Source organism: Malania oleifera, chromosome 7, assembly GCF_029873635.1.
Source record: "Malania oleifera isolate guangnan ecotype guangnan chromosome 7, ASM2987363v1, whole genome shotgun sequence".
In the NCBI taxonomy this organism is placed as follows: domain Eukaryota; kingdom Viridiplantae; phylum Streptophyta; class Magnoliopsida; order Santalales; family Ximeniaceae; genus Malania; species Malania oleifera.
This window is the reverse complement of record NC_080423.1, coordinates 78,187,128-78,214,314: the sequence shown is the minus strand read 5'-3', so window position 1 is coordinate 78,214,314 and position 27,187 is coordinate 78,187,128. Positions and strand designations below refer to the sequence as shown.

Genomic DNA, 27,187 nt, shown 5'->3' with positions numbered 1-27,187 from the left:
AAGACTACCTTAGATCATTTCTGATTTATATACACTTCAATTGTTTGGGACTCTAATGAACCATATCCTATCGTCTTAGAAAGAAAGAGAAAAAAAAAAAAGTTCGAAGCAAATGAAAACAAGAAACAAGTCAGGGATCAGTTGCAAAAAAAAGAAAAAGAAAAAAAAATCAAAAAAAGAGGAAAAAAATTGTGTATTGAAAAGGGCTACCTATTATCGGGGCCCCAACTAAACAAAAAAGTGGATACCTTTTAAAGTGTAGTAGCGTGAAAGCCACCTTTGTACATTCATGCACTGGAAACAGTTACTTACTACCGAGGTCCTAACTAATCAAGAAAGTGGGTGCCTTTTAAAGTGTAATAGTGTGAAAGCCGCCAGTACAATGGTTTTGAATTAGAGTAAAACCGTGCAGTTATCTCAGACTAATTGATTGTATTTGAAACCGTTAATGTTTGCTGGTGGTCAATCTCGGAATTCTGATCCTCTCTTGTACACGTGAGTTTTGTTACACTCCATTACCTTGGTTGTTTCACTGAATGGTGTATAAATCTTCCAGTTGAGATGTAACTTGGATTAATCTGTGTCATGTATTCCTAACTCATTAAACATATTTCATGGCATGTAATTTTCATAAGTATTGAAATTTTAGTGCTTCTCCCCTGGTTTGATTGCATTCACGTTATTTGCTAGGCACTAGCAAAACGTTAATTGGGGGTGTAATTAAGTGCTTAAATTACATAATTAGGTGTTTCAATTCATGCATTACGAATTATATTTTTAATTAAATGCATAATTAATATCAATAAATTAACATTGTGTCTTGTTTATAATATTTGAGTTTTATCGAGTAAATTATGAATTTTCGATATTTTTTATCGCAAGACGATTATTGGAAGCTAAAAACTGATGGTACTTCGTAATTTGTGCGTAACTCTCTCATCCGACCTCCGATTCCGATGATTCAAGATACTATAAAAAATAAGAAAATGCTCTACAATTTTCATGTTTTGCATTTTGAGAAATACTAGTTGCATTAAGGTCGAAATCAGACGTGAAGTTACCATACGCTGTTTTATGGACTGTCTTGGCATTATTCCGTAATCTGGGCGTAACTTTCTCGTCCGAGCTCCGATCGAACGATTCAAAATTCTGGGGAAAGCTGAGAAAGAGTTCTACAACTTTTGTGTTTTGAACTTTGAGAAATACGGGCTTCAGTATGGTGGAAATTGTGCTTGTGTGCTAGGCTAGCAATGAGGTGTGTGAGAAGCAAATGAAAAATAAAAAAAGGAGTGGGTCGGGTCTTTGATGTGACCCAACCATGCAAGGTTAAATAAATGGGCAACCCGTGTGTGGTGCGCTTGTTGGCAGAAGGCCAAAGGCATGGAAATGTAAAAAGTAAAAAAGAAATAAAAAGCAAGGAAAAGTAAAGGAGGCCAGGGCATTGAAGTAAAAGAGCAGGGGCATGTTAATGAATTGGAGGCTAAGGGAAAAGTGAGCTAGAGGCGCTGGTAGAAGCTAAGTAGGCACTAGGGGATTAAAATGTAAAAGAAAAATGAAAAAGTAACGCAAGGGGTGTAGGGGATTAAAGGGAGTTTTAGTGAGTGGGGTTTTGAGGGTCTTCGGGGTGGAGGTCTGTGCGGCTGCAAGAAGCAGAGACAGCAGCTGCTGCTGCTGTGTTGGAGGAGCTCCTTACGGCCATCTTCCATCTCTCTTTCTCCCTGTCTCTCTCCTCTTGTTTATTTAATGTTATTTTGTTGAGTTATTATTTATGTTTTATTGTCATTTTTCATGAATATTTTAAAGTATTGTTTGGATTATTTATTAATTGAGTATTCATATTTTAAGTTATTGTTGGGTTTATCACTCTCTCTCTTATCTTGTTTATTATTTTTAATGATGGTTTCAATACATTGTTTGACTAGTTTTAATGTTGGATTGAATATTTTTCTTTACTTTATTATTTGAGTGGTTTATTAGATTAATCAATGTCTTGTCTTTTATTTTTGTTATTTTGAATGCTTTTAAGGTTGAATTAATTTGTTGTTTTAATTTAGTATACATTTAGTCTAGTGATTGGAATGATTTAGGTTAGATTAATTAGTTTTCTTTTAGTTTTAGTATACATCTAGTTTATTGTTCTTTTGAGTTGTTGTCTTTTATTTTATTATTGCAAAGATTTATTGTGGAAGTAATTTGACCCAGAAATTTTGGATTGCAAGCATGTGGGGCTAAGTTTCATAACTTGGGTTGTGGATTAATGTCGGTTGTTTTCCATGATTTATTAATTTCCCTTTGAGATCTATTGTTAGGTTTATTTTAATTTATTTAGTTGAACTTTATTTATTGTCTAGCTTAGTCTATGTTCATTTAGTTGAGTCATTGTTAGGTTCGGTTTATGTTTAGATATCGTAGGATCTATCTCTTTTGTCTAAGTCACTATTGTGTAGAGTCGGTTCATTATCCTTAAGTCATTGTTGAAGTTTGATTTTAGTTATCTTTGTTTTGTTATTTGAATGTTTAATTGGTGAGTTGTTTGGTTGGTTTTATACGTGCTAGGTTCATAGTTTAAGTTTTGTGTCATTTTGATTCCATCACAAATTCTCCAAAAACCCAAAATTTCGAATCTGAACCATGTTAAGTAAAATTTGTTTTCTTATTTTCTTCTCCTATTTCACGCTAGTTTAAAACTAATCTGCATTCCCCGTGGAGACGATCTGGCCTATTTGGGCTAATTATTACACAACGTAGCTCCTATACTTGGGATAGCCTTAGTGCTACTCATTTTTAGAAGTGAGTCAGGAAGGTCATGCGAATTTCACAACGGTGCCATTGGATGACTTTCCAGTCATTTTGGGAATGACCTTCCTAAGGAGGATGAAGGTGGTGATGCCTTCTACTAGTTCCCTGTGTCTGATGGGAGGTCACACTTGCATGGTGCAAGCCGTTGCAACGAAAGGAGACAATGGGAAGTTCCTTTCAGCCATGCAACTCAAGAAGGGATTACAAAAGCATGAGCAGACATATTTAACCACGGTGGTGGTAGATGAAGTAGGCCAAGAGCTGGTGCCTACGACCATCCAAGTGGTGTTGGGTGATTACAAGGAGGTGATGTTGAATAAGCTGCCTCATAACTTGCCTCCACGAAGGGATATGGAGCATGAGATCGAGTTGTTGCCAGAAGTGAAACCGCCTACTAAAAGGCCATATCAGATTGCACCTCCAAATCTAGCAAAGCGTATGAGTTCGAAGCGGGATATGTTCATCCTTCCAAAGCACCGTTGGGAGCACCGGTATTGTTTCAGAAGAAACATAAAGAGCATCTAAAGAAGGTGTTTGACGGGCTGAGGGGAAACAGTCTGTACGTGAAGAAAGATAAGTGCTCTTTCGCTCAGCAGAGCAACAAATTCCTTGGTCATGTGATTGAGTAAGGTCATATCTAGAGGGATATGGAGAACGTAAAGGCAATTCAAGAATGGAAGATCCCCATGACAGTGGAGGAGTTATGTTCTTTTCTTGGCCTTACTAACTATTATAGGAAGTTTGTAGAGGGGTATTCGCAGAGAATGACTCCAATGACAGGAACTACTGAAGCAACGGTATTATTGGCCGCACACGCGTGATGATGTGGTTGAATATACCCGAACTTGTCTCACTTGCCAACAAGGTGGAGCAAAAGAAGATTGTAGGACTGCTGGAGCCCCTACCAGTACCATCCAAACCATGGGAAAGTGTCTCACTAGACTTCATCACCAACCTAACCAGAGTGGGAGATGCAGGGTTTATACTTGTGGTTATAGATAGGTTTTCGAAGTATAGTACATTCATAGACGCACCAAAGTACTGTTCGGCATAAGAGGAGGCACAATTATTCGTTACGAATGTTGTGAAATATTGGGGTGTTCCCCAAGATATTGTTTGTGACCGAGATTCAAGATTCATTGACAACTTCTTGACAAAACTTTTCAGAATCTTCGGTTCACATCTTGACATCTCTTCGAGTTATCACCCACAGACAGATGGACAAACGAAGAGATTCAATGGGCTACTAGAAGAATACTTGCGCCATTTTGTCAATATCAACCAGAAGAATTGGGTGCAACTACTTAATGTGGCTCAGTGTTCCAATGCCCAAAGGAGCTCAACAACCAACAAGAGCCATTTTGAGTTTGTTACAGGCCAACAGAGGAAAGAGTCCCATGGCATACATCTTCACCAGAGAATGGAGATAAAATGCAAAGATAGCCCGAGCCTATCTGGAGAAAGCTTCTAAGCATATGAAGAAGTGGGCGAATCAGGGAAGAAGACCGTAGCACTTCCACGTAAGTGACTTGGTGCTTGTTAAACTCAATCCTGAACAAATCAAGGTCACTGCAAGGTCGAGATAGGAGACTACTTCGCAAATATGAAGGACCAGTCCCCATCTTGGCCCGAGAAGGCCTCTTACAAGAATCGACCCTCCGACTTGGATGAAAGTGCATCATGTGTTTCGCATTAGTTGCCTCAAGCCGATCAACGCCGACACCGATGATCCAAGCAGAAGTTAGTCAAACAAAGCAGAGTTGATGAGAGTGCAACCTAACAGACTCAAAGACATGAAGTTGAAGATATCCTTGCAAATAGAGAGTTCATATCCTCAAGGAAGAAGTGGCAGGATTTCTTAGTGAAGTGGAAAGGCCTTGGTGATGAAGAAATCGGTTGGATTTCTGCAGAAGATATGCAACCGTTTGTGGACATAGTAGACGTGTACCTAGCGTCAAAGTCTACGAGGACATTGACCGCATAAGTGGGGGAGCGTCACTAGCCGAGCTTGTTCAGGGCATTATGCTTGCCTGTGACTGCTTGTCTCATGCGTTGGGGATGGATTTCCATCGTGTAAATACTAGTGTGGGTTTATTTTCTACTAGTTGTTTCTCTCTATGCCAAATAAGGAAGTATAACTCCTCGGTCACTTTGATGTTTCCTAGTGTCAGGATAAGAATTGCATGTAAAGCTCTTTAGGGGAGGGTGAGTGTTCATCAATCTTGTAAAACCTACTTGTCTCCCTCGCTAAACACACAATGTTAATGGAGGTGTTATTAATGAATTACGTAACTTCAATGTTTACTACTTGCTTGTCACTACTTTCATAATTGCTTACTATTTCCGCTGATATTTGATTGAATGCTAATGAAAGTGTTTCGTGGATGAATTGTGGTAAACGATAGGTTGGCTAGTTAAGCAAGAGTAGTTTAGCTAGCACCGCACGATCCTTTCACAAAGGCGTAAAAATAGTCGGCCCATGACACACTGCAGTGGCATAGGAGACCTTTGACATGTCATGAACCTCATCGTCCGTCCTTGGGTACTAAGTTGTAGACCATTTAAAATGATTCGCTGACGGTGTATTAATGACCAGTTTTGCATTAACCATGCTAAACCTCTCCAACACCTTTCTCCACAAAACTGTCCTGAGATAACCACAATCTCCATACAACTCTGTCCCTGCGAATCTCAAACCCAAGAAACTTCTTGTTCGTACTCAAAACCTTCATGTCAAATTTTTTTCCCAACAGAGTTTCCAACTGATTAACCTCAGTCAAAGTATTCCCAACAATTAACATGTCATTCGCATAAAACAACAGAGAAATCACAAACTTGCATCCTATCGCCCTCTTCCCTTCTGGAAGCTCCACCAACTCCCACATCTGATTCTTATGCAGTAACTCCATCTCTTCCACCATAGCACTCATCCATTTACATATCCCTTGATTGTTCACCGCCTCTTGAAAAATAGTAGGAACCTTGCTGGCAATAATGAATGCATAAGACACCATATCATCAAATTCATACCTGGGTGGTGGCTTGATAATGCATCTAGGCCCATTGTAATCCTTTTGATCTCCCGAACTAGAACTCCCTGCATTATGAACAATGTCATCGCTGCCCTGAGTTTGTAACTCCATCTACATCACAATCTCATTTCTGCTACAATTTATACTGTGATACTACTGGTCTCCCGAGTTAGAACTCCCTGCATTATAAACAATGTCATCTCTGCCCTGAGTTTCCAACTCCACCTGCATCACATGCTCATTGCTGCTGCAGTTTTCTAGCACCTGTTTCTCTTCATCTACCCGAGTATGCTGCACCATGGCTTTCTCATCAAAAACCATGTCTACACTAATCACCACCTTATTTACCATTGGATCCCACAGCTTGAACCCACCTTTCTGATACCCCAAAAAGATGTACTATCTAGATTTTGCATCTAGCTTAGATCTCACCTCACTAGAAACGTGCACGGCTGGACATCCAATTCTCAAACTAGAGCAGTCTACCACATTACCTGTCCACACCTCCCCTATAACTTTTTTCATCTAGTGATACCCTTGGTGATCAGTTAATTGAGAAACACATCATACTTGCTGACACTACCAAAAAGTTCCTTGCAAATCCTGCATACAACCTGCCATGCTGCTCGCAAAACTCCTTGAACTAAACCAACGTACTCAGTTCCATTGTCTGACCTGAGGATCTTTCTCCCAGTTTGGTTTTCCACCTCAGCCACAAGTTAAACCTAGCAAACATCTCTAACTTGTGCCACATGAAGTACAACAAGACCTTTCGTGAGTAATCATCAATAAAACTCACGAAGTACAACTGTCCACCCGCGATGCTACTCTCACCGGCCCCCAAACACCTAAATGAATGTAATCAAGAATACCCTCTATTTTTTGTGTGGTTTTCTTGAACTGCATCTTGTTCTATTTCCCAAGAACACAATACTTGCAGAACATCTCACGCTCACTCATATGCCCTGACCGCATATGCCACAAAATACTATTATCAGACTCAGAATCTGCGGCTGCAGCTCCACTTACAACTGTCGTACCCAACAGTGCATAGATATTTCCCACAAACTTCTGTCCCTTCATCACCGTTAAGACGTCCTTACACACCTTCATTACCCCACTTTCAGACTTGTAACTAAACCCGTTACAATCTAAAATGCCCAATGAAATCACATTCTTCCATAAATCCAATACATACCTTACATCACATAATGTTCTCACAACACCATCATACATTTTAATTCTGATATTCCTTATTCTAACAATTTTGCATAAAGCATCATTTCCCATTAGACAAAACCAGAATTTACTGACCTGTAGCTACTGAACCAATTTTTATTTGGTATCATGTGATAAGAACATCCTGAATCTAAGATCCAAGAATCCGTGAGGCATTCTGAACCTGATGAAACAGAAAGCATATCACCATCACTACTCCCTGAGTCTCCTTCTTCCACTATATTCACGGATTTTGACGAACCCTCTTGATTTTCTGCATTCCCCTTCTTCCACTCTGGACAATTCAGTTTTATGCGTCCAATTTTCCTACACATAAAACACCTTCTGTCCTTCCCAGACTATGACCGAGATTTATAATTACTCGATCCGTTCCAAGACTTGCTACTCCCACGTTCCTAGTTACCCTTTACCACAAGCCCTTCACCTTGCGAAATTTCAAGCTTTCTTCCTCTGATGAAAACCCAAAGCGCTTGTTACCTCTTCCAAATTCAGGGTTTCTTTTCCCCATGTCAGAGTTATAACCAGATTTTCATACATATAGTAGGGAATTCAATAGCATCAATGCCTTGTCTTCTTACTCGAACTTCACATCAACTCGCATCAAATCACTTATAATCTGATTAAATACATTGATATGTTGGTTCAAATCCGAACCCTCCACCATCTTAAGCCAATACAACTTCTTCTTAAGATACAAACAGTTCATTAAAGACTTGGAAATAGCTTTCCAGTTTCTGCCAAACAACCACCAGAGATTCCTCATCCATGACGTGATACAACACGTCATCAGCTAGCCAAAGCCTGATAGTCACCACATCCTTTGCTTCCAATTCCTTCCAACTTGTTTCATCCATGCCTTCCGATTGACTTTCGTATAATGTCTTCACCATACCTTGATGCACTAAACAGATCTTTAACCCTCCTCTGCCATAGTCCGAAGTTTCTCGTTCCATCGAACTTAACAACATCGAACGTTGCAGAGGAAATTCTAGAAGCCATTATAACCTAATGCTCCGATAACAATTTTTTGTGCAAATGAATGCACAGCAAAAACAAACGATCTTATAACGCGGCAACCAATAGTGAAATATATAGAAAAACACAATCATGCAGATTATATGAAAGTAATAAAACAATGACAGGAAGAATAAAGTGGTTCGGTAATGGCTACATCCACGGGAGCAAACGGCAGTGATTTTTCACTATATCTATCAAAAGAAATATGGATTACAACATACAACATCTATATATAACCCTCCTGGAGGTTTTCTCCCCAAAACCCAACCTATACAACTTCCCAAATCAAATTTTGAAAACTAGTGGCGATTAACCGAGCAAAACCGTCGATGGTTTCAAACATACAGTTGAATGTTTAATGCCAAGACCAAACAATCAATGTAACACAACAAAACAGTTGACTGTTTCCTCTGTGCCTGGATAAAACCATCGACGGTTTGGCCTACAAACCAGCATCTCTGTTTTCCACCATGTTTTCTCTTTGTAGATGCATTCCACTCAACATATGAGCCACATATTACAACACCTACAATGCACATCTATCAAAAGGTTAGGGGTCTAGTCTCCTCAATTTCATTTCAAACATTTTTAAAGATTGTGTCTGCCCTGATTTGGCCCAAGTCCCATTCGATTGCCTATGTTTTGCAAGTTAGAACTGAAATCACATTAGTTTTATCCCCTTGTTTGGTTTGCAGAACGGAATTGAAGCAAGAATGGAATTGCTCTTAGAATGCAATTATTGTGGGAATCGTAGTGTCGACTCATTTCCAATATTTAATATTTTTTAGTGGTGGCTATAATAGAATGAAAAATAAGTCATTTTTTCAAAAAGCCCCTAACATATAATTATTTAATTTCGTAAGTGTTCAAACAAATGACTTCAATTCACTATTATTTTTTATTGAAATTTTTATCATTTTTTAAATCATAATATATTTTTGGTTTTTCAATAATGTAATTGTTTTAAATAATATTTTGGATTTTCTTGTTATTTTTCAAAAATAAGCAATAATAAGAATAATAATAAACTATTATTATTTTGTTGCTATCACTGTGCTATTATTTTGTTGTTATCAGTATTATTGTTGTTGTTATTGGTGTTAATTTTTATTATTTTTATAATAATTGTTGTTGTTAATTTTTCATTATTTTTATAATAATTTTTATCCTTATAATAATAATAATAATAATTTTCTTCTTTATTATTCTTACTACTCGTCTGGTTCGCAGAATAGCTATCCCTTGGAATAAGATAGAATATAGTGAAATTTTTGGAAGTAGTTATTCTTTATATGTACTTTATTATTTCACTCAACATATAATAAGAAAGGAACAGACATTCCCATGATGAAATTTGGGAATAGTTATTCCTTGTCTATCACTTGTCATGGACTCATAAAAAGTTCTATATTGTTATTTGCTTTATGTATTAATATAATTTTTTGTATAACTAATTGTAACAAACCTATTATAACTAATATATTAAATAAGAATAGACATTACATGAACCAAACGTAGAGTTATTATTTTTGTTGCTATTATTATTTCTTATAATAATTTTTTTTTAATCACAGTAACAATTATTGTTATTCTTGTAATAAGTTATTATTATTGGCGAGGAGTTCAACTAGTGCTTTTTTAGAATTTATTATTTAATGAAGATTATAATTGTCTTTGAGAAAAGGAATCAGGAACGGAATTGTCATTCCTACCTATAAGAGGAGGAATCACCATTCCATTGGAAGGGGGAATCACCATTCCAATGGACAGGGGAATCACCACTCCGAGAATGAGATTCCACCCTCATTTATGCAAACCAAGTGAGAATGGGAATTGGGGTCAGAATTCCAATCATTCCGGCCCTGATTCCTCAAACCAAACAGGAGTAAGTTTATCATGTAATGTAGAATGGCTCGGTGACTGTTAGTCGGTCAGACCCCATTATATTGTCAGTTATTTTTTTAGGAAGATTACCTATCATACATTTGAGTTGTAAAAATAAATCCATAAGGCTGTTTTAGCATAAATCAGCATTCAAAGTTGAAAAAATAGAATTTTTTTTACTAAAAGATCTTAAATAAAAAGCAACCAAATGTAGTGCATAATAGACAATTATCATGACAATTAGCATAATAGTCATAATGCACTCAGATTCACAATCTTACAGTGTATGATAAAAAGCTGTCTTAACAAAAATATTGGCACAAAATATTCTAAACACAAGTTAAGCAGGAAGAGAAAAGTTGTTTAGAAGTATGAAATTATGCATTGAGTGCCTCATGGCCAGAAATAAAAATTTAAATTGTTAGGACATTCAAATCTAAGCCAGTTTGATTTAGCTGTTAAAAGAATCGCTAAAAAATTCCCAGATCTTATCTTCCAAGCAGAAAATTTAAGAGTTGTGAGAAATGTGTATCCATAAGTCCAAAACTCCAATATTCTATTCGCAGTACCTAGCATCTGCAATGACTGCATGCATCATGGTTTCAAAACCTGAACAGGACCAGCATGTCAAGGTTCGACTAGAACCAGTCACCTGGCCGGTCCAGGTGATAGCCAAGACCCAAACATGGACCGACCTGGTAAGCAACCAGCTGATCAGGTGTGGATCAGCTCAAAATGGTTCGAACTGGGTCAACACTAGGTCAGCCTGGCTCTCATGCGATTACACCAAGAAATAGATTCTTTCATGCTGCAATATAAACACACACACACACACACACAAAGATTCAATATGCACAAAGAGATGATAATAATAATAGTAGTAGTAGTAGTAATAGTAAATAATAGTAATAATAATAATAATAAAACTAGTAGTAGTAGTAGTAGTAGTAGTAATAAATAATAATAATAGTAGAAGTAGTAGTTTTAGTAGTAGTAAATAATAATAGTAGTGGTAGTAGCAGTAGTAGTAAATAATAATAATAATAATAATAATACTAGTAGTAGTAGTAGCAGCAGCAGCAGCAGCAGCAGTAGCAATAGCAGTAGTAGTAACTAGGAATAATAATAATAATAGTAGTAGTAGTAGTAGTAGTAGTAGTAGTAATAGTAGTAGTAGAGGAAAAGTTATACAAATTTCATTTTTCTTGTCACTAATAATAATAACTATATTATTTTTTTTTATATAGGTGATTATGATTTATGACTACTACTGTTGTTGTTGATACTACTACTACTATCAATGATTTAAAAGGCGTTTCTGAGGTTTTGAGGCTTGCACACACCAAGGCGTAGTGTAAAAGGCAAAAGTCTCAAAAGGCAAACAGATTTTGGAGTTGGGCATATGCATTGGCAAAAAAAATCACATTTCACACCTTTATAGAAAAGGCATATGCATTTCAGAACCCATTCGTGCAAGTTACAAAAAAGGCAGCTTCGCTTGAAGAATACTCTACTTCCCTTGATCGATCTTCTCTGGCGAGACTCCTTCAACACAAAGACTGGGTTGTTGACTCTCTTCAGCCGATCAAGAATCACGACCATGGGCTGTCGTCTCTCCAACGAGATTCCTCCAACATGATGATTGGGCTGTCGTTTCTCTCTCCCTCTTGACCTTCTTTGATTATCGACCAACCTCGAATCTTCTCCTGATCTGCGCTTTCTATTCTCAAGTGATCCGGCTTCTCTCACGATTATTCCATTTGGAGTTGAGCCAGAGAGAGAGAGAGAGAGAGAGAGAAATGTGAAAAGAGCTGACTGAGGCCACTTTTTTAACCAAGCAATGCAATGTTTAGAATAAAATATTTAAGTTTTGGATGGGCACGTGGCAATGGCCCTTTAATTCATGGGCAAATACCCACACAACCAATCGACATCAGACTCAAGTTATTTTTCAAAAGTAAAATTAAAATAACCTGTTTTATTTTAATTATCTAATAAATTCAGGGGTAAAACGCCTCGCCTTACGCATTCGCCTTTTAAACACTGACCACTATTATTATTATACTGTTGATTTAACCACCTGTCGAACCCACCAATATGACTGGTCCATCTGACCTGGTGGCTTTGTTGGGTTGGTCACTTGTCCAGGTTTTTAAACCAAGACATGAAAATTTATCTATTCAAATAAATGCTTTTTTATGAGCCATCCTTCCAATGAAATATGAACTTACAACTACAACAACACCCCCACCATAAGTCCCATTATATGAATCTGTTTCCATCATTTTACATAATCTAGGGCACTAATCGCAAGAAGTGTTTTCAAACAATTCTACAACTTTGGTCCAACTTATTCTAGGTCTAAACCATCCCTTCATGAAGCCTCTAATGTCAATAAATTACTATTTTCCTATATGGTCAGCATTGTAAGAGTCCAAACCATCCATCCTTCTCCTATCACACCTTCAACATGTATTACACCTAAATTAGTATGGACCTTTACATTCTTTGCTTTATGGATGAACTTACTAAAAATATCAAAAAATAAAGTTCCATGCTGCATGTTAATTGATGATATTATCTTGATAGATGAAACTAGAAGTGGAGCAAAATCCAAGAATTTTGAAGAGAAGCTTATAATTTAGAGATTTCAAGATAAGTACGACCAAGACAAAAGACATAAATGTAATTTCACAGACAAGAAATAATAAACAAAATGTTAAACTTGATAGTCAAGAAATTACTAGTAGTAGAGATTATTCCTACCTTGGTTCTATTATGCAGACATGAGGCAAATTTGAAGAGGAAACTATACATGGAGATAAAGTAGGTTAGGTGAAATTGAAAAGTGCTCCTTTTATGCTATGTGATCATAGAATATCTCTAAAATCAAAATAAAATTTTTAAGAGTTCGTTTTTTTTTATGGATCTTAATGTTGGATAATAAGAAACAACTTAATCTTTCAATATGTCGAAAAACTATGTATCCTTGGAACTAAATATGGAATAAACTAATTTTTATGAGTAAGAACGCAGAAGTTTAAAAGCAACTATATACCAAAAGACTTGGTTGTGTACACACGTAGTTAAAGATAATTAAAAAAAAAGGACAGCCCAGTGCACAAAGCTCCCGCGTATGCGGGGTCCGAGGAAGGGGCGGACCACAATGGGCCTATAGTATGCAGCCTTACCTTGCATTTTTGCAAGAGGCTGTTTCCATGCCTCGAACCAATGACCTCCAAGTCACACAGTAACAACCTTACCATTGCGCCTAAGCCATGGTTTTAAATAAAGGCCGTGACCGTTACGTAACATTTTTTGGGTTATCAATACCGTTATACACTACGAAATTGGTGGGAAGAAAAATCACAGCCGTAGCGGCCGTCCGTTATGGCCCGCGACCGTTACATAAAGGCCGGCCGTTACATAACCACTACAGGACTGTTACACCGAAAAAAATATTTTATTTTTTACCTTTTCTTCTCACTTTTTCTTTCATATATCATTCTCAATATACCAAGTGGCAAGCAGGGGAAAAGATTATGATGAGGATATACAAAATTTACTATTTCTTTAAATACTCACAATAGATGCATTAATTAATAATTTCAAAATACTAACTTATTAGGAAAATATATTTTTTTGATAATATTAGTAATGTGATATTTATGTTCTTTACTTTTCAACTTCAACCTTCTTTCTTTTCTGGCTATTTTATATTTATATTATTCATATGTCTTATGTGTCTAATAGATTAATGGAGTGTATAATGTATTTTGTTTTATTAATTAATTTAGCACACATGAATTTATCACAGATAAGAACAAGGAGAAGTATAAATACGCGCACACACGTAATTTTCTATCAATGGTGGTTTAAAACAAATGTAAACTTGTTGCCCTTACAAAATAACTTAATTACTCAAACTAGAGGATCCAAAATACACTAAAACACTTTCTAAGAAAGGCTAAAAGCTTAAAACATGCAAGTACACTAATATGCACAAGTTTGTGCGTGCTTCAAAAAAAATTCACGGCCATTACACCCACTCCTTATTATGTAACATCTGCTACTCCCGCTTCCCATTACACCCATTACCGTTACGTTACGCTACCCACTACTATGATTTAAAACCATGGGCCTAAGCTCCCCTTCACGTGGCTAAAGATAATTGAATCTTATAAATCCATGGAAGTGCAAGTAACAACCAAGATAAATAACCATGCAAAAGCCAAGAGGGATAACAAACCGCATCATAAACTGCCACTTGGTTACGCCAGAAGTCTAAGGTAGGCATAAGTAATCTCCCTGCAAAAATATCGAACTCCATTCACCAATAGGGAAATATAAAACTGAAAAGAGCATTATTTAGTAACAAAGGTAAACTCAGATCAGCATTATGAAAAACTTGAATTGTTTCATTTGATTTTGCATATCATTTCAGGGAAACTGCAGGGCAAGCATGCTTGACGCATGAATGCGCGCACATACATACCTCCTTTGTCATGTCATTGAAATATCGGGTACTACATTTCAACATATAACATGCAGAGAGAGAGAGAGAGAGGATAAGCAAAGATAATACCATAAATGAAAAAAGTAACCTGATCTAGATCTCTTATAACTTAAATCTTCTGGAGACACAATTGAGCTCTTTGCTTTTTCTTCTGTAGAAAGAGAACTTGCCTAAATAAAGACAGAAAGAATACAGGGTGTGTTATAACAAGGTTTAGAAACAGCAGAAACAAGAAATAAATATCAAATTGAATTAAAAAATAAATAAAATAAAATTCTAGCAAAATTTTAACCAGTAACTGACACAAACGCACTGCTGAACTGAGCAATGTTACTGTTTCGTTACCAGGGACTGCTAACACCCTACGAAACTGCACTTTAGTGTGCATATTTTTGTTTTGGAACATTAACTTTAGAAATCAAAATTATTAATCCAATAATTTTCATGACATATTTTGATTAAAAAAAAATGGAGCATTATTCCAGTACAGCTTTATTAAACATCATTAATCTATTTCACAAAAGAAAATTTATTTTTTATTCACAAACATCTTAACATCCTCTATTAAATTTATAGGTTCCATTACACATTTTTAACCAATATATCTATACAAAGTATGCCCCTATGGTGCCACTTTCTAAAGCATGAGTTGTACCATGATCTCGTTTCCATTCCATGAACAAGACTGTTCCATGTTCTAGGTTATAATGGAACACTCATTGAACAAATCTTAAAAGCTTTTACGAGGACCACTACAAGTTCTTTGAAGGGATTAACTAGTAAGTAATACCACTATACGGTTCATTTGTCAAATGATTATTCATGAAATTTTTTTTGTAAGAAGTGTTAAATATTGTGTAAGGGTCGGCACTCCAAAAAAAGGTACATTACACTCTTCTCGTCTCCTCTTTTTTTTTTCTCTTCTTGTTTTCTAATAACCTTGAAGTATGTTTGGTTGCAAAGAATTGGAGAGGAGAAGAGAAGAGAAAAGAAATGGGTTTCTCTCACTTTTTCATTTAGTTCACGTAATGAAAATAGTAGAAAAATGGAAAAAGTCAATTTTTTGCCCACCAAAATGGAAAGAAAATCCAAGAAACTACTCAAAAAACTGGTAATGGTTATTCTAGTCATTAGTATTTATTAGTATGTGCTAGTCCTATGTTAATAAGTGAGAGCTAGTAAAAGTATTATGGCCATCAATATGTACTTCACATATATTATAAATAGATGGAGAAGCCTAATGTTATGATTAGGTCTAATGTTTTACGTAATATCTTAACATAGTATCGAAGCTAATTATCTCCCTTTTACATAATATCTTAACATAGTATCAAAGCTAGTTACCAGGAGGTCCTAGGTTCTAGACTTGCTGCCTGCGTAAATTATGTCGTGTTTAAAAAATGTTTTCTTCCCAATAATGGGTGTTATTTATCGTCTATTTATCTCTCCATGTGCTATCAGGCTGCTTGTGCGGGGAGCGTTAAAGCTTGATATACATTCTTGGTCCACAACGTAATAGCTTACACTTTAGGTAAAGTAGCAATATAAAAGCCTAAAAACCCTAAACCCTATCGCCAACCCAAACCCTAAACTGAATCATCCTATGCAATTTTTTAATTATGGAAGGATCAACCGCACCTCTATAACCTAGAAACCAGTATAGGGATTGTCAGGAACTCAAGAAATCGCCAAAAGACAACCTGGCTGTTGCTGCCCTCTTCAGAACCATCAAATTCCTTCCACATTTCACAAAAACAACCATATAGGTGGTCACAGAACCCTATGATCTATAGGTCTGTGAAATTACAATACATCACCTGAAGAGTCCCCAAGCACTGTCCAATTGTTGACAGCTCTGACCCCACGCACTGGTTTGTGAGACCTCTACCCAGCCTGATTTTGCTGCAATTTTTTCCAGAATGCTTTGATTTCTTCCATAGACCACAATATCAAGTTGTTGCTCACATTTTTTGTTCAAAGATCTAACCTTTTTTTATCATTCACTTGTGGCTATTCGTTAGTTGTCATTCGGTACAATTAAAGGTCATTTATGAGTCACGTGGAGCAGTGGCAGCGTTCATGTTGGTTTTGTGGGGCTGTGGCAGCATTTTGTAAATTAGTTGCGACTCATTCATGGTTGTTCCAATGATTCACCTTGTTTGTCATTGTTCAAGTTATTCCAGTTGTTCACCCTGTTTATCATTGGTCTAGTTTGTGAGTGTTGGGATGGAGTCCATGAATCCCAAATGTATGTTCCCTTTATCACTGGCATAGATAACGACCAAAAAGTTGAATCAGAACACTTGTTCCAATTCGAGCCCTCTGATGAGAAGAGGAAGTAATGTGGATTCAGTAAGATGCAATGACTGTTTCCCTCTTGCAAACTTGGTGCAACCCAGATCGCATGAATGTGCATGCATCTGGATGTATGCAAGGAGATTTGGAATTATGTCAAGCTCCTGTATTCCAATAACATTACACATGTATGATACTTTCAGTTACAAGATGGAGATAGGGGTGTTACAAAGTACTTTGTAGAGATAAGGAGCATCCATGGGGAGCTAAACATCGTGCAACCCATGACCGCCAATGTTCGCAAGATGAAGAAGTAAAGGGAGCAAATGACTGTTCTTCGAGTTGTAGTTTTGAAACCTGAGTTTGAGGTAGTCCAACTAAATACTTGGTAGTGCAGAGTTGCCATCCTTTGTCAATGTTTACCTTCACGTACTTCATGCTTCCTCCAGTGCACATTCCCCACCCCTTGCATCGAGTGCTTCAACCCCTACCTCTAAGGCAATCCTGGTTTTCAATCACGTAGCCACAGTAATACTCGAGGGGGTTTGAGTGGTCGTGGTGGAAGGCAATTGCACTTATTGTAGACAAGGAGGTCACTATTGAACAGTGTTGGGATCTCAACTGCAAACCGCCTACCATTGCCAATAGATCCGACACTCTCAAGCCCAAGCGGGGAGCAATGTACCGTATTTATGTCGCAGGAAAAAATATTTCAATTCCAGCAATATCAAGCATTCAAACAAGCTCCCCTTCCCACTGCATCTCTTGCTCGGACACGTAACCTACAGCTTTCCTGTCATCCAATACTTCTCACCCTAGTCCTTGAGTTATATAATCAGTTTCCACTTATCATATAACAGGAACACTTAATTTCTTCTCTACTCTCTAGTATTCTGAAAACTTTCCTCGTGTTACCCTTGATGATGGGTCCACCGATGTCTTTAAGGGAATAAAGACTGTAAATCCCACCTTTTCTGTTTCTCTTCCTTTTGGTTTTGTATATTCCCAAGTTCCCTTTCAATCTTATGTCAACTAGCAAGATTACCAAATCCATGAATTATTTAGTAACATACTTCCTTGATTCTTAAAGTTGAGGAAGATGATTGCCAGAGTACATGAAGTTGGTGGACTTTACCACTTTCAGCTACCATATCCTTCTGTTGCCAACACTGCTGCTACCACACCTCTCAAAATCCATTGTCACATAGGTCATCCTTCATTGGAAATGATTTTTTTTTTATAATAAAAGTATATTAGATAGAAAGAAGGCACAACATGTGGGGACAAGGAGTTTACCAAAATAAAAAATAAAAAAATGAAAGAAAAAATAAAAATAAAAAACAAAAAAAATTTGAAGATCACACCATGAAACTAGATAAAATTAACCAAGAAAACCCCTTTTCAGACCCTTCCATCATAATTTACTGAATTCTTCAAATTTGCTAGTTCTCTTTGACCCTTCAATTTGCAACTTTTGCCACCATCCAAGCGAACCTCATTTCCTCCAATATCACTCAACTTCAAATCCAATTTATCCAAAATATAAAGACCTTCTAAATCCTCCTTGGGAATTTCCTCCCCCAGAGTAGGCAATATTCCATCCCTACACTATGAATTGTTGACCAAACCGTCATTTTTAAAAATAGACACTCCCTCCAAACCTTCCAATAGGGCACGATGAACATAAGATAAATCTCCTAATTCGCCGCAAGAATCAGAAGCGTACCCACATTGTTTCCAAGTCTCATCCAACAATAACCCCACACCATAGTCAAATTCACTCAAATCATCACTTTTTGAATCCGAAATATCCCCCCACTTCTTAACCTCCTTTTCTTTCATTTCCCAATAACTACACCCAACCTCCTTTGTAAGAGAGTCTTCCACTATGCTTAGTTCTCCTTTGGAGTCTCTCCTTAAAATCTTTGTCCACGTTGCACCAAAATTTTCTCTCTTCTCATCAAACACCTTCCTCATCTCGATGCCCATACGAGCTAACTTCCAGCAAGCATACTGTCAAAATTCAAACACAAGATATCATCAATCTCCCCCATAATTGCTATTGGACTTTTACATCTTACCTTCCCATTTTTTTAACACTCTTCCAAACTTTTTACATTTTCAATACCACAGTCTAATTATAGCTCCGAGTTATTAATATTCTTGGTACGTTCTAGAGTTCAATTAGCCCAACTCGAAGTTTGGGGTGCTGGAATCTGAACATGAACTTTAACCTCCTCCTCCACTGCTCGTTTCCTAAGCTTTAAGGACTGAAATCTTGTCCTTCCCATTATTGAAATCCGGCTCTAAGTTATCTAATTCTCCGTTTCCCCACCCAACATCCTGGCCTTCCTGATTTACTTTCTGAATAGAACCCCTAGACTCCACATTAGAGCCCAACTTAGATAAACATAAGTCTTGAGCTTGCTCGAGTAAATGGCCCAGTTCATATTTGAAAAAAACAAATACCCTTCTCAATTAGTTAGGCTAGGTCCAAAACTAGAATCATACCTCCCGACCCGTATCTCTTGGCTTCCTCCCCTCTGAGTGGAGCCCTCGCAGCCTCTAAGATGAACAACTCCTCTATTGGAAACCATAGCTACCTTCTTAGGCAAATCCGACTAGTTGATGAAGATTGCAGCCTTCAAAGGTTGATGAATGGTTGGCTATGGTTGGTTCCGTTTGATCAACAGCAACCACTACTAACTTCGGAAGCTCGGCCCTATTAATCTAAACCATACCGCCACACCTACGGCACCTTTCTTCCTTATTGGTTGTCGTAACTCAAATCTCCAAAGAGGGCTTGATGACCGCAACCCTCACCTTCATCTTTATTGCCTTCCAACACAACCTGCCTCCACAATCTGAAACGTTGATGACCATCTGCAACTATATCACCCAAATCTTTTCGTAACTCCTTTGTAACACAATCTCCAAAAAGAGCTTGATGATCACAACCCTCCCCCCATCTTTATTACTCCTCCACGATCTAAAACATGGATGACCATCTACAACTATATCACCCAAACCTTTTTGTAACTCCTTCACCAGGTTGCAAAAAACACTCACGAAGCTTTTGCCATCCCTCACCTTTTGCACTGCCAGGAATGAACACAAAAAACCTCCAATGATTCCTACCCAACCCCAACTCTAGGAACTTTCCTACCTTCGTCCACCTACTCGACAACCAATAGTTTGTAATACCCTTGTGAAAATTCTGAAAATCCCTCTCCATTTGACCAAAAACCAACAACCCTCCTACAAAGCATGAAACAACCTCTTTCAATAACCTAACCCATCTATTATGAACAGCATTCTTCTCAACCACGAGCAAAGATGAACTTCCCTCGCCCTAATCCAAACGTAGAATGCTCAGCTCGTCATAACCTAAACCAATCTTCACCGCAACAAACACACGAGAGGGGAAGAGAATAGTATCACGAGGGGGAGAGAGAAATCTATGATTAGGGCCATCGAGCTCTCCACAAAAAATCATAACATTCATATTGTAAGAAAACTAATTTCTATAAGAAATTCGTGAACCTACTGAAGTTAGTTAATTCAGTTATTTAGTTGAAAAGTCAGCAGACAACTCAGCTTACAGTCAGCAGAACATTCAGCAATAAAATTATTCAGTCAACAAGTTGTGATTCTTATTCAAAGTTTTGTTCAGTTTTTCGAAGTGGAATACAGCTGTCATCCATTAATAGCACAGGAGTGAGTCATTTAGTTTAGGAACTTGTCATATTCTTTCCCTTGTTTCTAGGTTCATTTAATGAGTTGTTAAGTCCCTAGAATATTAAAATTTCCTATCTATTCCCCATGTACTCTTCCCTATAAATAGTGGCCTTATTCCAGTCATTTTAAGCAGTGAAAAAATAGAAAAGAATCTCAAAAATCCAGCAAAAAGTGCTGCAGCACTAGCTTTTTATATATGTAATTTCTTCATCAAGTCAGTAAATTAAAATGGCATTTTTCAGTATTTTTCTTCTCTGTTTTTTTTTATTTCTATTCTTCGGTTCCAACAAAATTTGGTATCAAAGCCATGTCGTCCAGCACCTCTTCCTCTGCTGGAACTGTGTTCAATTATTCTCAAAACCAAGTACCCATCTTCGAAGGAGAAAATTATGGGTACTGGGCTGATCAAATGAAAATTTTCTTCATTGCACGAGACTTATGGGAGATTATTGAAGAAGGGTATGATGATTCAACTTCAGCAAATGATAATTCATCCTCTACAAACACAAGCACAGCAACCTCATCTCAGAGATCTGCCCAGAACAAAGAAAAAATCAAATATAATGCTCTTGCTTTGAGTTATCTTCATCAAGGGGTCAGCAAGACCATCTATCCCCGCATCTTTGGCATTCAAAAGGCTAAAGACGCATGGGAAACACTACGGAAGGAATTTCAAGGAAACAATAAAGTAGTCTTGATCCGACTACAATCTCTTTGGAAGAACTTTGATTGCTTGGCAATGAAAAATTGTGAAAGCATCAAAGATTTTTTTCTCTAAGGTTGTTGAAATAGTCAACCAAATTAGAGCTTATGGTGATCAGATAGAAGAAAAAAAGACTTGTTGAAAAAATTCTCATAAGTTTACCACCAAAATTTGATCATGCAGCTGCAGCAATTGAAGAATCGAAAGACCTCTCAATTATGACCATGTTTGACCTTTGTGGTTCTTTAGAATCACACGAGGAAAGAATTAAAAGATCTTTAGGTCAGCCCTTGGAGCAGGCTTTTCAATCAAAGCTCAATTTGAACCGGAAAAATCAAGAGAGAAAAGGAAATTTTCAGCAACAAGACCAGTCACAAAGAGGCAAAAATAATCAGTCTCGTGGTCATGGAAGAGGCCGTGGCAGAGGCAGGAATTTTCAGCCTCAAAGGTCCAGCAATCAAGGACAGAATTGCATCATATGCAAGAAGTCAAATCACACCTCAGCTGAATGCTATTTAAGGTGTAAAAGATGCCGCATTCCAAACCATTTAAACCGGGATTGTTGGCACAAGAAGAATGAAAGTTCAGAAGCAAATTTCAGCAAGGAAAATGATGAAGAGCAAGTGTTTCTCACTTGTCTCAATGCTAAAAGCAACGACGACAAGGTTTGGTACCTTGATAGTGGCTGCAGCAGTCATATGACAAGTAACCGTGAATTATTTGTTAAAATTGATGAAAATGCTTTAAATTCCGTTATTCTTGGAGATGGGAAATTTGTAAAAGTTGAAGGAAAAGGTGTAATAGCAGTGCAGTCCATATCAGGTGAGCAAAAATTCATCCATGATGTTCTTTATGTCCCAAGTCTTGCTCACAATCTCTTAAGTGTGGGGCAGTTAATTCAAAAAGGATATCAAGTCCATTTCAAAGGAAATGAATGTTGAATCATAGACAAAAAGAAGAACTCACTGATGGGTAAAGTTGAGATGACTCGAAACAAGGTTTTTCCACTCTCCATCAACTACACAAGTCCAGTGGCCTTGAAGAGTGAAATTTCAGACGAATCTCATGGGCATTTAAATCATAAGGGACTGCAGCTTCTCAAGCAAAAGGATATGGTTCGTGGTCTTCCCAAAATAAATCAAATTGAAGGAGTTTGTGAAGGCTGTATTTACAGGAAGATGCACCGCCTTCCTTTCCTCAAAACCTCTTGGAGGGCCAAAGCTCCTTTGGAGCCTGTTCATATGGATATATTTGGTCCCACAAGAATACCATCTCCTGGAAACAAAAGATATTTAATCCTTTTTGTTGATGATTTTACTAGAATGATATGGTTGTATTTTATTCAACGAAAATCAGATGCCTTCTCAATATTTCTGGAGTTTAAAGCCCTCGTTGAAAGGCAAAGTGGGCTGAAAATAAAGACCTTAAGAACTAATCGTGGAAGTGAATTCATATATCACCCGTTCATAGTAACAGTGAATAGAAGCCCTCAGCAAAGCAGAGTTGCTGAAAGAAAGAACCGGACAATTGTTGAAATGGCTCGGAGCATGTTAAAAGGTAAAGGACTTCCCAATTCTCTTTGGGCTAAAGCTCTACATACCACTGTTTATATCTTAAACAAGTCACCAACAAAATCAGTGAAAATTAGAACTCCCTATGAGGCTTTGGAGTGGGAGAAAACCAGATGTTAGCCATCTGAAAGTGTTTGGTTGTCTAGCCTATTCACTCAACAAAGCTCTTAATAAGGACAAGTTTGATCAGAAGGGAGAAAAGCTTCTGTTTATTTGGTATAGCGATGAATCAAAGGGCTACCGGCCACTAAATCCTGTTAATCGCAAGCTGACTGTGGCAAGAGATGTCATCTTTGACGAAAGGAGAGTATGGCAGTGGACTTCCAGCGGCCCAAACTCAACAAAAATTCCAGATTTTGTACCAGTTGGAGCAACAAGACCTAAATCAGCTACTGAATCTCAGAGTCTAGCAATTTAAGAAGCTGAAATTGCACCCAGGAACCTTAGTTCAAAATCTGAAAATTCAAAAAATGAAGGAACTTCATCCTCTTCACCTGTTCTAAGAAGATCTGAAAGAGTTAGAAGACCTCTGAAGAGGTATGGTGATTTTAGAAGCTATTCTTCTAATGAAAATTCAGAATTTGCTCTTTTCTCTTGTCAGCCACAGAATTTTGAAGATGCAGTGAAGGATAAAAAATGGAAAAAGGCCATGGAAGAAGAGTTGAACGTGATTGAAAAGAACAACACATGGAAGCTTGTGGATCCTCCTGAAGGCAAAGACATTATTGGTCTCAAGTGAGTTTACAAAACCAAGTACAACGAGGATGGTTCCATTTAAAAGTACAAGGCCAAATTGGTTGCCAAAAGTTATTCTCAACAACCTGGAGTTGATTTCAACAAGAACTTTGCACCAGTTGCAAGAATTGCGACAATTTGGCTTGTACTTGCAATAGCTGCCAAATTGGAGTTAAATGCGTATCAAATGGATGTTAAATTTGCGTTTCTCAACGGAGAACTGGATGAGGGAGTTTATGTTGAGTAGCCACGTGGATATGAAGTGAAGGGCAAAGAAGAAAAGGTGCACAAACTGAACAAGTCTTTGTATGGCCTCAAACAAGCTCCACGAGCTTGGAACAGTAAGATTGATTCTTATTTTCAGAATTCAGGATTTCAAAAAAGCTCTTATGAACCAGCTCTTTATTTTTTAAAAAAGGAAACGGATTTCGTCATTGTTTACTTGTACATTGATGATCTTATTTACTTTGGAAGCAATCTTCATTTACTTGCTAATTTCAAGCACTCAATGATGAAAAATTTTGAGATGACAGACTTAGGTATCATGAAGTACTTCCTCAGGATGCAAGTTAAGCAAGGACGAAGGTAAATTTTCATTTCCCAAGAAAAGTATGCAGCTGATATCTTGAAGAAATTTCATATGAAGGACTGTAAGGATGTAAGTACTCCTATGGCTCTAAATGAAAAATTAAATTCTGATGATGGAGTTAAGAAATTCGACGAAAATCAGTATAGGAGTTTAGTTGGATCCCTTATTTGCTTAACTCATATTAGGTCTGATATTACACAAGCTGTTAGTATGTTATCTAGGTTTATGCACAGCCCAAGTGTACTTCATTATGCAGCAGCAAAAAGGGTATTAAGATACCTTAAAGGCACACTAAAACTTGGACTAAAGTACAGCAAAGATTCTGAGTTTGTTTTGACTGGTTTCACCGACAGTGAGTGGGCTAAATCAGTTGATGATCAAAAAAGTATATCCGCATATGTTTTATGCCTTGGAAATGGCACCATTTCATGGTGTTCAAGAAAGCAAAACACCGTTGCCTTGTCATCTGCAGAAGCAGAATATATTTCAGCAACAGAGGCTGCTTGTGAAGGAGTTTGGCTGAGGAAATTACTTAGTGATTTAGGGCTGAAGCAAGAGAGTCCTACAACCATTTATTGTGATAATATGTCAGCAATAGCTCTAATTAAGAACCCAGTTTTTCATGCCAGGACAAAGCATATTGAGGTCAGACATCACTTTATTCGTGACCTTGTGCAGAAGGAAGAATTTCAGCTAGAATTCATCAGCACTAATGAACAACCAGCATACATGCTCACAAAACCTATTACTATTGAGAAGTTTTTGAAATTCAGAGACATGTTCACGGCTTTAGAGGGGAATTTGTGAGAAAGCCGTGAACCTACTGAAGTTAGTTAATTCAGTTATTTAGTTGAAAAGTCAGCAGACAACTCAGCTTACAGTCAGCAGAACATTCAGCAATAAAATTATTCAGTCAGCAAGTTGCAGCCAATGTGATTCTTATTCAAAGTTCTATTCAGTTTTTCAAAGTGGAATACAGTCGTCATCCATTAATAGCACAGGAGTGAGTCATTTAGTCTAGGAACTTGTCATATTCTTTGCCTTGTTTCTAGGTTTATTTAATGAGTTGTTAAGTCCCTAGAATATTAAAATTTCCTATCTATTACCCATGTACTCTGCCATATAAATAGTGGCCTTATCCCAGTCATTTTAAGTAGTGAAAAAATAGAAAAGAATCTCAAAAATTCAGCAAAAAAGTGCTGCAGCATTGTAGCCTTTTATATATGTAATTTCTTCATCAAGTCAGTAAATTAAAGAGGCATTTTTCAGTATTTTTCTTCTTTTTTTTCTGTTTCTATTCTTCTATTCCAGCAATTTCTTTGTTAGAAACGTTAAAACAACTAGTTCCTACTTTGAGTTCTATGTCTAGTCTTGAGTGTGAGTCTAGTCACTTAGGAAAGCATCCTCATGTTCCTTTTTCTTCAGAATCGATAAACGGGCTGAAGCCCCTCATGCATCAATCCATTTTGATGTTTGGGTTCCTAAACAGATTGTCTCCAAGTTGAGCTTCCAATGCTTTGTAAGTATAGATGATTATTCAAGGATGACTTGGCTTTATTTAAGAAAAAACCATTTGTTGACCCTATGGGTCATTCCCGGTTTTGATAATAACAAAGACTCTTTGTATTTGATGACTTTCAAGCTTGTGTGCAGGATCATACTAACTGGATCACATTGATAGCATGCAGCAACTTGAAGAATTATGAAGACTCGGCATATATATATATATATATATATATATATATATATATATATATATATATATATATCATTTGTTGTAATATTATTGGGTCTGTAATAATTTAAATTTTAAGGGTCTGTAATAATTAATACCTTACCTGCATGGTAAGATAGATAAACTCAAGACCATAGATGGACCTTAAGGATCACCCTTCGGTCGACCAACGCTAGATTTTTAGGGTATATGCTCAAAGACCTTAGATCGACCATAGGACCCACAAAATTGCATGAAAATAGCCCTCATAATCTTAGTGTTGATTATCATGTGAATAGGGGTAACTTTATAAGAAGAAAAAGACCGAAATGCACAAAAAGGGCATCTTCGGTTGACCGAACTTTTACACACAAAACCCTTCGGTCGACCGAACCTCCACCGAGTCAACAGTTTGACCCTTCAGTCGACCGACCTTAAAATGAGCTGCAACGCTCTGGTCGACCGAACTAACATGTGGGGAGATTCCAATGTCCTGGTTGACCAAACCTTCAGTTCAAAAATTGTCTGGTCAACCGAACACCAAAGTTCGGTCAACCGAACCTCGAAGATTTGGAAATCGCCCTATGAATGGACGACCATATTCTCAGTTCAAAATTGTCCTGGTCGACCGGCATCAAGATGGTTGACCGACTCTCTCGGGTTGCTCCGATTTTACCGATGTTAAAACGCTGTTATTTTTCATTAACCCATAGTAGTTAGAGGCGCGAGGCGAGACGAGGCGCAAAGGGTCTTTGAAGCCGAGGTGCGAGACGCGAGGCGAAGGCACGCGCCTCATGAAGGTGTGGCGCACAATTATTAAAATGGTGTAAAACGTCTATTTGGGTAATTGATATATGAACATATGAATATCTAGTAATATTAGAATTTAAAATGCCAAAAAATTCAATTACAAAATTGAAAATTTAGCCCAAAAGCATCAACAATTCAACATAGTTCATCATCAAAAGAAAAGAGTACAAATCAAAAAATAGTAGCTAAATTTCAATAAAAAAAATAAATATTATGTATTAATTATAATTTATAAACTCACATTAATTAAACTAAATATTACAAATTAAAAAATAGTAGCTAAATTTCAGTAAAAAGAATAAATATTATGTATTAGTTATAATTTATAAACTTGCATTAATTAAACTAAATATTTAATTAGTAATTACATATAAAGAAGAAGAGGAAAAAAAGTAGCCAAATTTCAATAAAAAGAATAAATATTATGTATTAGTTATAATTTATAAACTTACATTAATTAAACTAAATATTACAAATTTAAAAAGAGTAGGTAAATTTCAGTAAAATAAATAAATATTATGTATTAGTTATAATTTATAAGCTTA

At 37.0% G+C, this 27,187-nt stretch overlaps 1 protein-coding gene across 1 annotated transcript in view; it reads right to left on the bottom strand.

Moving 5' to 3' along the window:
- The window catches only part of LOC131160534 (kinetochore-associated protein KNL-2 homolog), an 82,124-nt gene that overhangs the window by 12,958 nt on the left and 41,979 nt on the right, over positions 1-27,187 (bottom strand). The window contains exons 6-7 of the mRNA XM_058116318.1: positions 14,576-14,657; positions 14,221-14,279 (exon numbers count right to left, since the gene is read on the bottom strand). Of these exons, the coding sequence (XP_057972301.1) occupies positions 14,221-14,279; positions 14,576-14,657 (141 nt within the window). The remainder of the gene's footprint in view (positions 1-14,220; positions 14,280-14,575; positions 14,658-27,187) is intronic.